A 16,944-nucleotide genomic window follows, 5' to 3' on the forward strand; every position below is an offset into this window, starting at 1 on the left:
TTATAGCGAGTTCCCCTGTACAAGGAAGTTGAAACAAAGTTCTCCAAAATAATGTCAGCCCGCTTCCAACTTGAATTACCAAGTATGTACATCTGGTACGACTACTTACTGATACCTTAAATATTAGAACCAGTTGTTTGCTTGCAAGATGCAAAGCAAAGACCAGTCAGTGAAATCAAAGATCTTGTTATATAAACTATAATGTTCTATTTTTGGATTGCTTCTTTTATCTCACATTGTTCTTTATTTTATTTTATTGCTTCCCAAAAGCTGCTATCAATTCATACATAAAATTACATTAGGAAAGTATTATTGAAATGCCAATCATAATCACACAGAGGGTAAACTGAGGTGAACTTTGTGTATATACCCAGAGATGATCTTTTGTTGGAAGGATCCAGGAAAATGAGGGTCCTAAAATTACTGTTTTACTCCATGTGTATAAACCACTTTTCCTGACACCTCACTGCTTTCCACCAGGTACTATTTTTGCACAAAAGTAATAATTTTATTATGTGATGCCCTCTTTTTAGCGCCACACTAGCTATAATATCACTGTTAGCAGAAGGTATAGGTGGAAGCAGTCTATATGGTAGATTCAAGTAGCTGCTTAACGGGCATAATGTGCAGGCTGTGTTGTTCTTTAGACCAATTCAATCTACCCCTATAAGTGATGAAGCACTTAATGCAATTGCTAAGTAGCTCTATGTAGGCACTATTGGTCAGCACAAGTACATTGTAGAGAAATCTTTATTTAGATTGATACACTAGCATATTCAGAATTAAGTAATAAAGCTGTTTAACCACAACCTAATGCAGGAGATATCAGAGATACCTCTTACCTAATGCAAACTAACGCAAAATACAGCAGTCCCCATAATACTCAATGGGAACTGTGCTATTTATCAAGCTCCAAAAGGTTCCCTTTGAGGAGCTTGTCTGCGTTAGCTAACTCCATCTGAGGATAGCATTAGCAGGTCTAACCTATAGCTAATGAACAGCCAGAGAAGGATAGTCTGACCCCTCCCTGGCAGGCCAAACAGTCCTCCATCATCTAACTGTGTCTATGCACCCAGGGCCGCCGAGAGGGGGGGGGGGGTGGGTACAGTTTACCCGGGCCCGGCCATGCCAGGGGGCCCGGGCCGGGCCCTTGCTGCTAATTTAATTTTTTTTTTTTCTTTTTTGCGATATTTTTTTTTCACTTTTTTTATTTTTTTCCCGCGGGGGGGGGGGGGGGGGGGGGGGTCTTGGGTTTCTTGGGAGCTGGAAGAAAAAAAAAAAAAAAAAGAAAACAATACTCACATGATCGCGCGGCGCCGTGTCCCTCCTCTCCTCTTCTCCATTCACACTGACTGCCGGGCGTGACGTCATCAAGTCACGCCTGTCAGTCAGTGAGGAGCGCCGCAGTCATCATGAAGAAAGAAGACAGAAGAGGAGACAGAAGAGCAGAAAAGAAAAGAAAAAAGTTGACAAAAGGTAAGTAAAGAAACAGAGAGGCAAGGGGAGGAAAACAGAGAGGGACAGTACTATAAAGAAAGGGGAGAGAGAAACAGAGGAGGAAAAAAAAGTGGGTGAGAGGAACAGAGGAGGAAAAAAAGGAGAGAGCCACAGAGTAATAAAAAAAAAAGTGGGAGAGAGGAACAGAGGAGGAAAAAAAGGAGAGAGCCACAGGGGAATAAAAAAAAAAATTGGGGAGAGAGGAACAGAGGAGGGAAAAAATTGGGGGGAGAGGAACAGGAGGAAAATAAAGTGGGAGAGAGGAACAGGAGGAAAAAAAAGTGGCAGAGAGGAACAGGAGGAAAAAAAAGTGGGAGAGAGGAACAGAGGAGGAAAAAAAAAGTGGGAGAGAGGAACAGAGGAATAAAAAAAGTGGGAGAGAGGCACAAAGTAAAAAAGAAGGGGGAAAAGCAGCATGGAGGTCGCAGTGTGAGCATAAGGGGGTACAGTGTAGTTGTGATGAAGGGGCACAGTATTGTGTGTGTGATGGCACAGGGGGCTTGTTGCAATGTAGTGTGTGTGAGGTAGGTGGCGGCTAATTAATGGGCGCTATTTTGTTTGTAGGGTGATGGTGAGGCAATTTAATAGTGGGGACTATTAATTTAAGATGGGGTGGTTTGGGGGCTATTGAATCTTGGGGTGAGTTTAGGGAGAATGAGGTCTATTTATTAAATGTGACTATGAATTATTTAATGGCAGTGATGGTTGCGGGAAATAGGTATTGCTGGGGCTGTTTGCAGGAAGGGAAATAGGTTTGTTTATTAAATGTGAATAGTATTATTTTAATGTTGGGGCTGGAGGAAGGCCTAATTATTAATCGTGGGTGCTATTGATTTAACACTGGGGCTGGCTGTAATTTTCTAAATGTAGCCATTTTTTTTTCAAAATAGGTCCTTTAACATTTCTGGATCCGGACAAGCCACAACTAAAGAAACCAGCAGCCACAGGTGGAGAAAGTGAGAAGAACAGGTAGGAGAGAGCAGCACAGTGTGTGAAATGTTGTGATTCTAGTAGGAACAATACCAATTTTTGGTGAATGTTGTGCCCAATGTAAGGTGTAGGCCAAGACTGAACTGTTTGTGTACACACTGCATTGTTTGTATACTACACTGTGGTGGTAGATGTCCTGAAAGTCAGGAGTGCTTGAACATATGTGACGCTCCGGCGAATTGAGAGCCTAGTGGTTTTGATGTTAGCCACGCCTCAATGGCACGTTTGCCACGCCCCCAAATGCATGACCACACCTCCCAAAAATTTTGCACCGCCGTTTGGCTAGCCACGCCCCTGAATGTATGACCTTACACCTAAATTTTTTTGCGCCGCCAAATTTTTGGGGCTTACTTGACTATGAGGGGGGTCCCATGAATTTGTTGTACCCGGGCCCTGAATTCTTCTTGGCAGCCCTGTATACACCACCACATGTAGCCTTCTTACCAGCACTGCCTGTCTTTCTAGGTGCTCTGTCATAAGAAAGTTTCCTTTAACTGTTTAACAGGCCGTGTTAATGCTTCCACAACCATAACAAGTCCATAGCCTTTGCAGGATTTAGGATATCGCAGGTGAGCCGCCAGGGCCCGTGGCCCCATAGTTAAGGCTGTTTCATTTACTACACAATTAGTAAAGATCACATATCCCTTTTAAAGCACTATAGACTTTTATCTCCCCCTCCAATGCAACATGGTTTTGCCAAGTTGCAAAGTTACTCCTTTTATTTGTTTTACTTTCCTTAATGAATCAGGCCATATATGTGAAACAAAGGAGAGATGGAGGCATGTCCTGTGCCACTGTCTTCCCCTTCTTGATGCTGGTAAGTGATAGCAGTTGCATACAGCATTCTAGAGTAAGCTATAGACACTTTTAGACATCATATCACTACTGTAGCAGAGAGCAAGGAGTTCAGGAGCAGCATTCATCGATTAAAGTAGAGGGAACCGTGTGAGGGTTATGTCAACGACAGATAGATTGCTATAGTGTAGTCCATAACTATGCAACTACATTTATGCCGTCACAAACAAGTAAGCATTAAATATCACAGACTCGCATTGGGGATTAGTGGGCAAATCTAATATGACAGTAGATAGAGAAAATACATTCTTTTTTCAGACACATAGTAGATACATGCAATAAGTGGCTTCTTAATTAAAATGAAAACCACACCCCAAAATGAAAGTAGTAAAATGTTACTGTTCACTATTATCCTGGCTTTCTGTTGAAATGTTGTTACAAAATTATATTTTTTTAACTATTTCTTCCCTCCTGAATCACAAACCGCTAAAGTCTTTCCCGAAACTCTAAAACATTGCTTGATTACTATCTATGATAAAAAAAAAACATCTTTATAAATATGTTTATTATGCCTCAATTTGTATTTTCAAGTAGACCATTGCTTTAAGACTCCTTGCTCTATGGCATAAATATACATGCAATGTACGTAAACAGGTATGGGGATGGAGCCTATTGCTTTCAGTTGCCCTATACCCACTAGCATTTGCACTTGCGATCAGGAGCGTTTGCATTGCAACTCAGTTCTCACTTTCTACTCTATTTACTTGTGTTCACTGCCCACCTGAGCTCAAGTGGGAGAGGTCATTAACCACCAATTGAGATTGACATACAATGTCACTGGCATTTTTCAAACTTAAGCCATAGTTATAACCACTCTTAAAAGGTATAAACTTTTGTCTAGCAAAATGGTGTAATATGAGTCAGGTAGTGGGTAGAAATATAGCCTCCTATCACATCACACCACTGTCATCAAATGGAAAGTCTCTGAATAAATACCATACAATACAATATCAGTCAATGCCGAATGGCTCTGAAGTTTTTCTTTAGTACAAATGTTAGAGGGTCTGACATACTTCTGCTTTTAACTGATATATGTCAATATAATTATAAGACTTATTTCATGCGTTTGTTACCTTTGATATGTTAGACACGTTTTTATATATACATATTAAATAACAACATGACAGCCTAACTGGAGAAAGAATTGTCCCCGTATACAATCCAAAATAACCTGAACCTGATTACTTTTGGCATGGACAAAAACTACATTAAAAAGGCATTTGGGCATCTAATGAAGCCAAAACCCATTGTAAACAGAGTACTCTGTGCATCTGACCCTGTCACTTTGTCCTGTTCTACCTCACACTAAAGTATAGTGGTCTTGTTGTCCACTGGGACCGTGAACTGACTTTATTTTATCCTTGATGGCATAACCCATAAAACCAGCAGAAATAATTAGCTTTCTGAGATTTCTCATGACAGGATAAACACATCAGTATGGAATGTCACACAAAACGCATGTATGGTCCCTGTATATTATCACTGTCTTTTATCTTTCCAGCCTGTTCCAGGTTTGAAAGTCAGCTTCAGACACTTAGTGACAACATGGGGGGTCTCGGGGAAGATGTGTTACAGAATTCAGCAATCGCCACTCAACTAAAACTTTACTCATGCACACACTGTTGTAAAGCTACAACAATTTAGTTATGGCAAATTCAGTTTTACCAATTGTAGTATGACACTTTTTACTACATAGGTATTTGTGCACATATAAATGCATATAGCTGGCGTTTCTGGAGCCTTCCTTTAGCCGTGACATACAAATTGCATTATCATAGAAGTCTACCTGGTCTCAGCATTTTGGGAGAAGCCCTCTAGTAAGTTGTCCAATGTAGCGATTTGTTTCATTGCATGCCAGCAACACAGCTTCCTAAGCTGCAGTCATGGATACTGTATACTGTGCTATGGATGGGAGATATATGTGGTTGGATGTTTGTAGCTCCCATCTAATAAACTCTTATATTCACTGCATTTTTTTCTGGTATAGCAGCGATTTGAATCTTACCACCTCTAGATCTTTAATGTAGGAATGCATCGTGCCCAGAGGTGGTGAGCGGGGTGTGGTAGGTACCAATGTCTCCAATGGGAGCCCAGAGGTAATGACTGGGCAGGGGCAAATGGGGTGCCGGGTTGTTAGTGGGGGGAGTAATGGCACACACCAATAGCTGTATATTGATTCACGTGGTTACAACCCCCCTCGGCTGCACACACAGCCCTGGCTTTTGCAGACGGTGTGCATGCAGAAAAGGGGGGCCAAGAAGCAGCTGTACTGGGGCCCCCAGGAATCCTCTCCCTGGTTTTGCCCACTTGCTGTGACACAGTCAGGACCTGATGTAAATATGAGGTAAAGTTGGGAGCTCCAGGGAAGGGATTAGCTTCACTTTCTAAAGAGGGAGGATGTACCAAAGAGGACAACTCTTTAAAGGATAAATCATCATTGCAGATCCCAGCTAGGAAAGGTTGAAATTACAGGATTGGTGTAGGGTAATATATTACTTTTGAATTGTATTAATAAAAGCCTTACATTCATCATCACCATTTATTTATATAGCGCCACTGATTCATAAGCGCTGTACAGAGGATTCATTCACATCAGTCCCTGCCCCATTGGAGCTTACAGTCTAAATTCCCTAACACACACAGACAGATAAAGAGACTAGGGTCAATTTTGAAAGCAGCCAATTAACCTACCTGTATGTTTTTGGAGTGGGGTAGGAAACCGGAGCACCCGGAGTTAACCCACTGAAACATGGGGAGAACATACAAATTCCACACAGATAAGGCCATGGTGGGGAATTGAACTCATGACCCCAGCGCTGTGAGGCAGAAGTACTAACCACTTAGCCACTGTGCTGCCCATTATTTTGTTTAATATTATTATTATTATTTTAATATTATCATTTTTGGTACAGGGTCCAAGAAAAAGAACTTCTGATAACTCTTCAAGATACGCCACAAACTAGGCGTTTGTGTCTGACCCGCTCATAGGCTTAAACAAGAAGGTTTGTGAGACTCCACAGCAGCCAGTGTCCACCTGGAATTAGACAGCTTTCAGTCAAGCAGACTCTCAAGCTAAACAAGATTTTCTCTGAAGGACCAAAAGGTTCAATGCTGTGACCTTCTGCCATATAAAATGGATTTAAATTACTATATACATATTGTCAGTGCTCAGATATGGAAAACTGCCTGGCCTGCTGATTTGCAAGTTTCTTGCTAGCTCAATGCTGTTACATCCAGTAGACAAAAGAGCTCTTATTGAAGTAAATTAAAGTGTGAAACTTTGCAGTGTTCAGCAATCAGTGATGAAATTAACAAGTTCTTATCAGGGCATTAAGAGTTTTCACGTAAAATTTTCTGGTTTGTCCAGATAGTTGATCATAACATCCACAAACATTGTAAAAATATTTAAACACATATTTCACACTAGTATCATATACAGCTGAATCAACACCCACCTTGATAATATTGTATTAACCAACGAGGAAGAGGTACTTTAATTTAAAAACTTACAATATATGTCATGCTCTCTATATTAAATTTAAAATAAATATAGCATTTATTTGTGGGTATAGGTAGACTGATGTTTAACACATTTACCTAATGCAATAACAATAAATTGTTATAGTAAACAAATAAACAATAGCATTACCGTACCTATAAATGCTGTGGAAGCAAGCATTTCATATTAACTTTAATTTGAGTCCATTCAATTGCCTCTATTTTGAATTCAGAATTCCATTACACTGGGGGTATTATGAAAGGTAAGCAGAAACTGTTACTTAAATGCTAGTGCTATTAAGGGACCTGTCCTATACCAGATGAGACCTGGCAGGGAACAAGTCAGGTGGCAGATGGGGGCATTTATAAAAACTAATAGTGCTGTTTTTATACCTATAGGACATCTTTCCAAGTATCAGTTGTGCTATACACAATGTTAGTGTATGCTACTAAGGCTTTCAGTTTCAACACTAGCATCTGGGTGCTCTGTTCCACCCACAAATATCATAAGTAAAACCTGGGGGTAAATGTATGAACATGCGGGTTCTTCAATACCCGCATGTTCAGCGTGTTCGGCGATTAAATTTCAAGCGGCGCTGCATTGTAAAGGGAAGTTTCCCTTTACAATGCAGTGCCGCTTGAAATTTAATCGCCAAACACGCTGAACACGCGGGTGTTGAAGAACCTGCATGTTCATACATTTACCCCCTGGTCTCAATAAAGTTCTTATAGTGCACCGACAACACACTGCCACCGGGAGTAAGCAGGAGTGAACTGAGCATCAGCAGGGGAGCATAGGATGTAGGGGCTCCACCGGATCACAGTTTTACTTAAGATATTCAGCTCAGAACTGAATTTTGATTTTTGGGTGCAATTATCTGATTAGAATAACTACATACTGTACCCATGATGTAGCTTGCTAGTGACTTTTTCATTGTATTAAGATTGCAAGAAACCTAGGGGTAAATGTATCAAGCTGAGAGTTTTCAGGCGGGTTTGAAAAACCAATCAGATTCTAGCTAATATTTATTTAGTACATTCTACAAAATGACAACTAGAATGTGATTGGTTGCTACTTTTCAAACCCGCCGGAAAACTCTCAGCTTGATACATTTACCCCCTAAACTTTTAGTACTGCAGTGCATCAGGTACGTGTTTTTGTCACAATGTTTTTCGGGAGGCGATACCTCTCAAGAAGCTTGTAAATAAAGCATGCTACAGATGTAATGGAAAAACAAATAGTACTAAAAGTTATAATTGTTATAAACATTCTGCATTAATGTTCAGTCCTGGAAACTGTAAATGAAGACATAGAGGAAGAGTACCGGGTGATTTCATAAAGTATATTTTCCCATCTATATAACTCTACAACATACCTGAAACAGACATAGTAGCCTTATGTAGTATGCACTATTACTCATACTTGGCTACTCTCCCAGAATGTCTGGGAGACTGAGGTAGATCTCCTGGACTCCTGTAAGAGCATCCTTGCTCCCGGATCTCACTCATTACCTGGCGAAGTGGGCAGGACGGGGGCCTCAATGACACGATTTGGCATGAATCACAACATTTTGCCCCACCCCCCACAGTGTAATTGCACAATTGCAGCTTTTTGCTGCCAGAGCGATGTGATTTGCGGCACCACTCCTGGCCCTCCGCACTTGTCACTTGATCTCGGAATCACCGGAGGGGAGATCATTAAAGTTGGTAAGTATGGTATTAATGTTTATGAAGTTCTTTGCCAAACACGTATACAATCTATTGCACTTTGCCTGATCTGTCTGTATATTCTTAATGAACAGACACTGAGGGTCCTTTTCTAACATTATTAAAAGGTGCAAATCTGCAATAAACCAAAGCAACCAATCAGATATTAACTATCATTTTCCAACTTGCACTAGACAGATAAAAGCTAGTTGCTGATTGGCTGTTATTTTTGTACTGAAGATTTTCGCTCGTAAGCAAATTTAGTAAGTACCCCTCTTTGTGTACATGCATGATAACACTTTGGGGGTAATTTTTGTGTAAGGTGTAATTTTCCACAAGCATGTTGGATTCGAGATGACCTTCATCTTTTCTAACCAGGTGTGAACAAATGTTTTTATTTAATTATTTTTTTGAACACCCCACTGAACAGCAGAGAAACAAATTAAGGTATGACAAGCTGGTGGAAATTTTGAAATATTGACTTAGTAAATCACTAATCTGGAAAATATAAATTTCACTTGAAATAATAAAACACCAAGGGGTAAATGTATCAAGCTGCAAGTTTGATAAATTGTAGATGTTGCCTATAGCAACCAATCAGATTCTAGCTCTCATTTTTTATAATGTATCAAAGAAATGATAACTAGAATCTGATTGGTTGCTATAGGCAACATCTCCTCTTTTTCAAACCTGCAGCGTGATAAATTTCCCCCCAAGTGCAGACATGTAATAAACAGCAGGTTACTATAGCAGGAAAGAGTCGTTTGTCCCAGTCTGAATTTACTAACATGGCAGCTATGGTACTATACATTGTATCATGAAACATTAGTGGGTGTCTGTTCATTACTGAGTGAATATATTAAGTAATGGCCTTTTAAGGAAAAACAAGTGTAGCCTCACTTAAGTTCCTATGCCAGGTCAGTCTCAGATGATTGAGCCTATGCAGGACACTGCTAAACTGAGAGTGAGCACATGGGCCCCCAAGAAATGATTAATTCTTAACTGACTTTCTGAACCAAGCTTTGTTTTTAGTTATGATTAGATATCATGTCACAGAGAGCCATCCAGAAGAGCCATGTGGTACATTAGAAGCCTTATACTGTGCAGAGATCAGCTGCCTGCTCTGTTTGTATTTATTTATAAAGCAAGACAGCCTTCGAGACCTGTAATGATATGCTGTAGTTTTTTAAAGAGGTAAAATAATTTTCAAACACAGACACACAATGAGTTTATTTATTTAGAAAGTTGTTAAATAGAGTCTGGGAATTCAAATATTCAATGTTGACATTGTGCAGAACTGGACATAAGCCAAACTCAACTTTCTCTCTCCCTCTCTAGAGACACCCAATGAACTAGGAATTTAGAATTTCTCCTCCCTCTTTACTAAATAGGTAAAAGTCATTAATTACAGGCAAAGCAGTATCTGAGCCATAATCAAGTAATGGGATCCTGTAGGAGAGAACTACAAAGGGTTCTAAGTGTGTTTAGCTGTAAATGCAAGGGTCCAAGTAGCATGTCTGACTTTGGAAATAGATTTTGTAAACAGACCCTTCCTTCTGTTGAAACATTTTATTACATGTTATAAAAGTAAAATGTCTTTGTTTTATATTAAAATATACCCATCATATAAAGCTGTCATTTTTGTCTCCGCAACCTTAACTACAGCATTGATCCAATTACAAACCCGTTTCATGCCAAGCGGCCTTACCGAGCTCAGCTGGCGTTAAACATGGGTAAATCTTGCTTGAAGAACCCACCTTTTAAATCACAGGAGATTAGTACCCAAAATAAAGACTTATTGCAAAATAGTGTACTCAAGAAATACCAAATGTGATGGAAATTCCCCAAAACAAATGGGTTTTAAGTACAAACGTAACATAAAGGATTACTGGGGCACTGGAGTGGATCCATTACAAATATTACTAAGATCAATAGGTATTGCCCACAAGGAATGGTTGCCAGTTCAACCAGCAGAACTAATAATAGACCCCAGCACTAGGTCTTTTGCCATCAATATGTGCCAGGAACTGATTGAAATGAATGCTTCCTCTAATCTGTGTACAATGGGAATGCAAGAGTTAAAAATACAGATTCTTTAAGAAAAATGAATCATTTGGAGGAATGTAACAATAAATCTCCAGTGTAGTTTTGGGAAGTTATGTTTTAATTTTTCACTTTGGGTACGGTTCCCTTGCAACTGTGTTGCATAGTCTCTATATGCCATATATGACCACCGCCTGTAAACTGGAACTCAATGCAGCACACAGGTCTATAGAAGTAATTCAGCTATAATGGATGCTGTTTACAAGGTTGGTGACATCTATGACTTGGATAATGTATTGACTTGGAAAATACACGCGTTATAGAGGAACAATTTCCTAGAGACCTATAGGTGCAGCCACGATTTTTATAAACCATTGTTTGCAAAATAACATATGGTTCAAAACCTGATTTAAACCACAAGTGAAACTGTGACTACACTCATACGTCCAGGGGTATCATGCAATTAGGAGCTGTTTATTTTTTTTGTGCATTAAAGCTACAATTACACTTTTAGTAACAGTATTACAATATTTGATAGATAGATAGATAGATAGATAGATAGATAGATAGATAGATAGATAGATAGATAGATATGAGATAGATAGATAGATAGATAGATAGATAGATAGATAGATAGATAGATAGATACTGAAGATAGATAGATATAGATAGATAGATAGATAGATAGATAGATAGATAGATAGATAGATAGATAGAAAGATTAGATAGATAGATAGATAGATAGATAGATAGATAGATAGATAGATAGATAGATAGATATGAGATAGATAGATAGATAGATAGATAGATAGATAGATAGATAGATACTGAAGATAGATAGCTATAGATAGATAGATAGATAGATAGATAGATAGATAGATAGATAGAAAGATTAGATAGATAGATAGATAGATAGATAGATAGATAGATAGATAGATAGATTAGATAGATAGATAGATAGATAGATACTGAAGATAGATATAGATAGATAGATAGATACTGAAGATAGATATAGATAGATAGATAGATAGATAGATAGATAGATAGATAGATAGATAGATACACAGATTAGATAGATAGATAGATAGATAGATAGATAGATAGATAGATAGATAGATAGATAGATAGATACTGAAGATAGATATAGATAGATAGATAGATACTGAAGATAGATATAGATAGATAGATAGATAGATAGATAGATAGATAGATAGATAGATAGATACTGAAGATAGATATAGATATATAGATAGATAGATACTGAAGATAGATATAGATAGATAGATAGATAGATAGATAGATAGATAGATACTGAAGATAGATATAGATAGATAGATAGATAGATAGATAGATAGATAGATAGATAGATATAGATACTGAAGATAGATATAGATAGATAGATAGATAGATAGATAGATAGATAGATAGATACTGAAGATAGATGTAGATAGATAGATAGATAGATAGATAGATAGATAGATAGATAGATAGATACTGAAGATAGATGTAGATAGATAGATAGATAGATAGATAGATAGATAGATAGATACTGAAGATAGATGTAGATAGATAGATAGATAGATAGATAGATAGATAGATAGATAGATAGATAGATACTGAAGATAGATGTAGATAGATAGATAGATAGATAGATAGATAGATAGATAGATACTGAAGATAGATGTAGATAGATAGATAGATAGATAGATAGATAGATAGATACTGAAAATATATATAGATAAATAGATAGATAGATAGATAGATAGATAGATAGATAGATAGATAGATAGATACAGATAACTCACAGAAAAGGCTCAATTCAATAAATGTCTCCATTCGGTGTAATTGTCACAAATTGTTTTTGATATAGACAATATCAAGGATTTGATAGGAAAAATATTTTGTACCATTGGGGAAATAATGTATTCCTGAGATATTTTGGTAGGTTATTAGCACGTTGTGCCAAATGCAATAAAGAGGCACTAAGAGGTAATGGCAAAGTGATCGCAAATAAACAGTAAGGATCTGGCACGATTTCACTGCTCAAAACACAAATCCGAATGGACTATTAAACAGGCACATAAAGTTGCCAGGGCTTTTAAAGTCTGGACACAGGCAGCCTACATACACAGCTGAAACCTGGGAAAGTGTGACTTTATTATGTCACATGTTAGGGACAGGTCTGGGTATACCTACACTGCACCCAAATGCCTGTAAAAGATAGGAGTGCTAAAGTGTAAAAGTAACAAGCGCAGTCCATTCATATGGACTGTGCTAAACTAATCCCATTCTGATTCTTTATGAGGCTGCTGGGCGGCTAGTGGCTAGCAGTGTGTGCTTCCGATCAGCACTGGCTCCCTGCTCATGTGCAAACTGCCCATATACAATAGGCTCCATCCTGCTGCCACTGCTAAACGGTGCTGTAAGTACGTCCTGGCTACAAACACAAATAAAGATTTACACAAGTGGGGTCATTTACAGAGAGCAAGACAGCCAAGGGGCTCTGCTAAACCACTGCTCTTATCCCTGGCCTCAGTTTGGCCTTGTTTTGCAGACCAAGATGGCAGCATAGTTTGTATGATTGTTTGCGCTGACCAATGGGAGGAATTCTAGGAAGTGAGGAGATTCCTGGTTACAAATACAAACATCTAGAGTCTTAGGCTGGGTACACACTACAAAAATTTCCACCAACTTTCTATGTCGAGTGATTTTACATGCGATCGATGGTCCGATCACTCGGTCCATGGACTGCATACACACTAGCCTTGTTTAGGACGATAAAGGGAAGAGCGGACGTCCCTTTAGCGACTTTTTACAGCCATGTTGTCGTGAGCAATGACTGTAATTTCGTACTCACTGTTGTGGATCAGTCGGAAGTTTATACACACTACACAGCGGAAACGAGATTGGAACGAAAATATTAAACGGTACGACCAACCAAATTAGGCGACAATCGTCCATTTGGGCAGACTTTCGACCATCTGGTCACTACACACACTTGACCTGACTTTTGAACAAGCGGTCGTATGTCGGCTGATTGAGCAGATTATTGGACAAAAACCGTGTAGTGTGGACCTAGCTTTATACACCAGGGGGTAAATGTATGAACATGCGGGTTCTTCAACACCCGTGTGTTCGGCGATTAAATTTCAAGCGGCGCTGCATTGTAAAGGGAAACTTCTCTTTACAATGCAGCGCCGCTTGAAATTTAATCGCCGAACACGCGGGTGTTGAAGAACCCGCATGTTCATACATTTACCCCCAGGTTTGAGGAGCAGTGTAACAGCAGGATATGTGTTAATAGAGTGTTTATTTACATATGGTAAATGGTGGAGATGATGCATTTTAAGGGGAGTTGGTTGATTTCTGGATGTGTACACAGCAACTTTAAACTCCCAATTCCATTTAGCACCAGCTCTGACCTGACAGATATAATGTCTCATCCTATAACTTTACTAGGATGCATTTTGCCCAATTTACTTACATTTGTGCAGGAAATCACACTTCTGTGCCCCATGTTATAAAGACAGTCCCCTAACTAAAGATTAATGGAAGACACACATTAGACTTAACCAAATACTATTTAAGGAGAACGTTTTAAATATTTGGTATTATGATAGGGTGGGATCTAAAGTGGTTGTGGGATGTCCTGTCAGTGATGCTTACAGTCCTATACAATATGCCGTTCTCCTACCTTGCAAACCCTTCCCCTCCAAAGACCAGCAGGTCAGTGTGCACATTAAAGGACCATCCAGGTGTGTCAGTGCACAGCTAAAAGATCTGAGCTGTATGTCCAGTGCCCTTTGTATAGGAGGTCCACACTGTAAAAACTAATTGTCCAATAAAACATATATATTAAAGATTGCTTATAGTCACACATATGTGTTGCACGTCGTCATGCTAAAATAACATATTCACTATTTTTGTTAAAGGTAAGACATCTAATGAGAGTGTCTTGCATGATTCTATCCTGTTGCAGTGTATTTCTTAATTGCAAATGTTTCTTTATTTCGGGGGGCGGGAGGGGGGCGTCATGTCAGAAAGATTTAGTCGGACATACACTTTGCTGTGGCATGTGGCAGTGTCCAGTCCGAGTTCTTCAGGTGACAGGCTAGTGTCAGTGTGGTCAGCTCCACAAAACATGCATTGTGTCCCTGATTGCTATGTGACAATTAGAGTGTTTATTTCCCAGATCTCTGGAGGGGTCCCTGGCTATTGAAGCAGTGAAAGAATGAATGCGCCAATATCCTTCTATATAGCAGAGCACAGGAAGAAAAGAGGGACAGTCTGGACAGTGCCGGCTGATTGATTGAATTACTGGGGTCACCAGCAAACCCCTTGGATGTGACAGTTAAAACCACCAAAGGGGAAGAGATATTTCATGAGCAAAGAACCCAAGAGTCCCGATCTCTTTCCTCTACTGATGTTAGTTTATTGATAGAGTTGCGCATACACTTAAGGAAATGTACACACTAACACGACCGACAAGAAACGTGGAAATATAGATACATTTTCATTCATACACACATAGTATATTTGTGATATATATCTATCTATCTATATATATATATATATATATATATATATATATTATCTATATCATATATATATATATATATATATATATATATATATATATATATATATATATATATATATAGTAGCGAAAAAATAATGCACAGTTGCCGGAGCTGATCTACTTTAAGGAGAAAATCATATTATCTTGTTTTTTTTTACTTTTTAATTATTGCTACTTGCTACAGTCATTTTCATGCATAACAATTAATAGCACCGTCCCATCTAAACTTCACTGCGTTTTATAGCGCTTAAAAAAGTCCAATAAGTTAAGTTCGATTTTACATCTAATAAAAATAAACATCGTGAAATGATTGTTTCTGTTTTATTATCGTGTGTATGTACTTTTCAAAAGGGGGGAAATAATTATTTCCTAGAGGTGAGAGATAACATATTGTGTTTGTTTCCCATTATTACTAGTTAAGTGTAAAACACATATAACAACTGCAATATGTATCATAAGTTCGTTATAATATAAAAAAAAAATAAACATGACATATTATATACCCGTGTATTTTACGGGTGCAGTTCTGCGCTGTACTTTACATGAAAGCACCTGATGCTTAATGTTTACAGACGTAAATATTATACATTTACTAGATAATTCACGCAACAGGCGTAAAATAAAAACGGAGTTTCGTTCATTTTTTAAAAGGAATAAGAAAAATATGAAACAGTTATAATTAGGACAGTTTGATAGTGATGGTTAAAACAAAACTGTAGTCACAAATGTCAATAGATATGAGTGTGATGTATACAAATAATCCAATACATAATTACTAATAAAATAACATGTAAAGCCTGCATAAGAATGTGATAAAGCAAAGTTATTAAAGGATGCTCTCACGATCACATCTCTAAAATCCACTAGTCCTCGGCTGATGTCCTCATGTAACTGCATGCATGGCCTGACACTGATATGGGAAGGGTTAATGAGAAGTTAAGCCTGTCCTGTTTAAACTGTTGCAATGAGTTTGCTGCCTGTCACACAGCGCCCACTAGTGGCGGTATAATTATATTCACTTAGCCTACTACACTCCCAGAGCAACATCAACTTTCTCAAAGTCCTGCCTGCCTCATCCCTGCACAAACCCGAACTGCAATCAACCCCACCAACTTGGACGTGTTGCAGCAGCTCTCCTGTGCGCCAGAGCCCCCAGACCAGAGCATCCTCCCACTGCTCAGTGCTTGCACAGCTATGGTGTGTTAGTCTCCCATGCATGGAGCCCTGTCTCTGGCCAGCAATCCAGGGAAATGCAGGTTGCTGTTGTGTCTGGATGTGCAAGACCACAATCCTAAAGATCAGACCTCTATGCAAGATGGCAGAGGGTGAAAAGCCATAGAAAGGCACATTGCACCTACTTGTGGCCAGTTTCCTTGCCCGGCCTTTGGATCTCATGGTGACAGCTCTGCGAAGATGGTTTGCTGAAGATTTTTCTTGGATCTTTTCCTTTTTTTTTCTTTTTTTCCCTCTCTCTCTCTCTTTCACTCTCTCAATCCCCTTCTCATTCCGGACTCGCTATCTCCCCAGCATTGTCAGTTTAGACACCTTCGCGCATGCGCTTTTCACCTCAACCCTCTGCCAAAAAAGTTTGCTGCGATTTATCATTTTGATTTCAGATCTTGTCACATGGACCTCTCCCTGAATGCTTTCCAGAGACCCCGACTACCACAGTTGCCTTTTCATAGCTTCCATAACTATACACTCAGCATCCCAGGATCCCATTACACAATGTGTCCTGCATCCAGCAAATCTCTCAGTCATGCCATTGCACCTCA

General features: G+C 38.9%; 1 protein-coding gene across 1 annotated transcript in view; it reads right to left on the reverse strand.

Moving 5' to 3' along the window:
- LOC142143168 (histone-lysine N-methyltransferase MECOM-like) overlaps positions 1-16,688 on the reverse strand; it is a 217,895-nt gene extending 201,207 nt beyond the window's left edge. Inside the window, exon 1 of the mRNA XM_075200879.1 lies at positions 16,528-16,688. Coding sequence (XP_075056980.1) covers positions 16,528-16,564 — 37 coding nt within the window. The 5' untranslated portion in view covers positions 16,565-16,688. The remainder of the gene's footprint in view (positions 1-16,527) is intronic.
- Between the last annotated feature and the right edge of the window lie 256 nt (positions 16,689-16,944).

Source organism: Mixophyes fleayi, chromosome 3 (assembly GCF_038048845.1).
Source record: "Mixophyes fleayi isolate aMixFle1 chromosome 3, aMixFle1.hap1, whole genome shotgun sequence".
NCBI lineage: Eukaryota > Metazoa > Chordata > Amphibia > Anura > Limnodynastidae > Mixophyes > Mixophyes fleayi.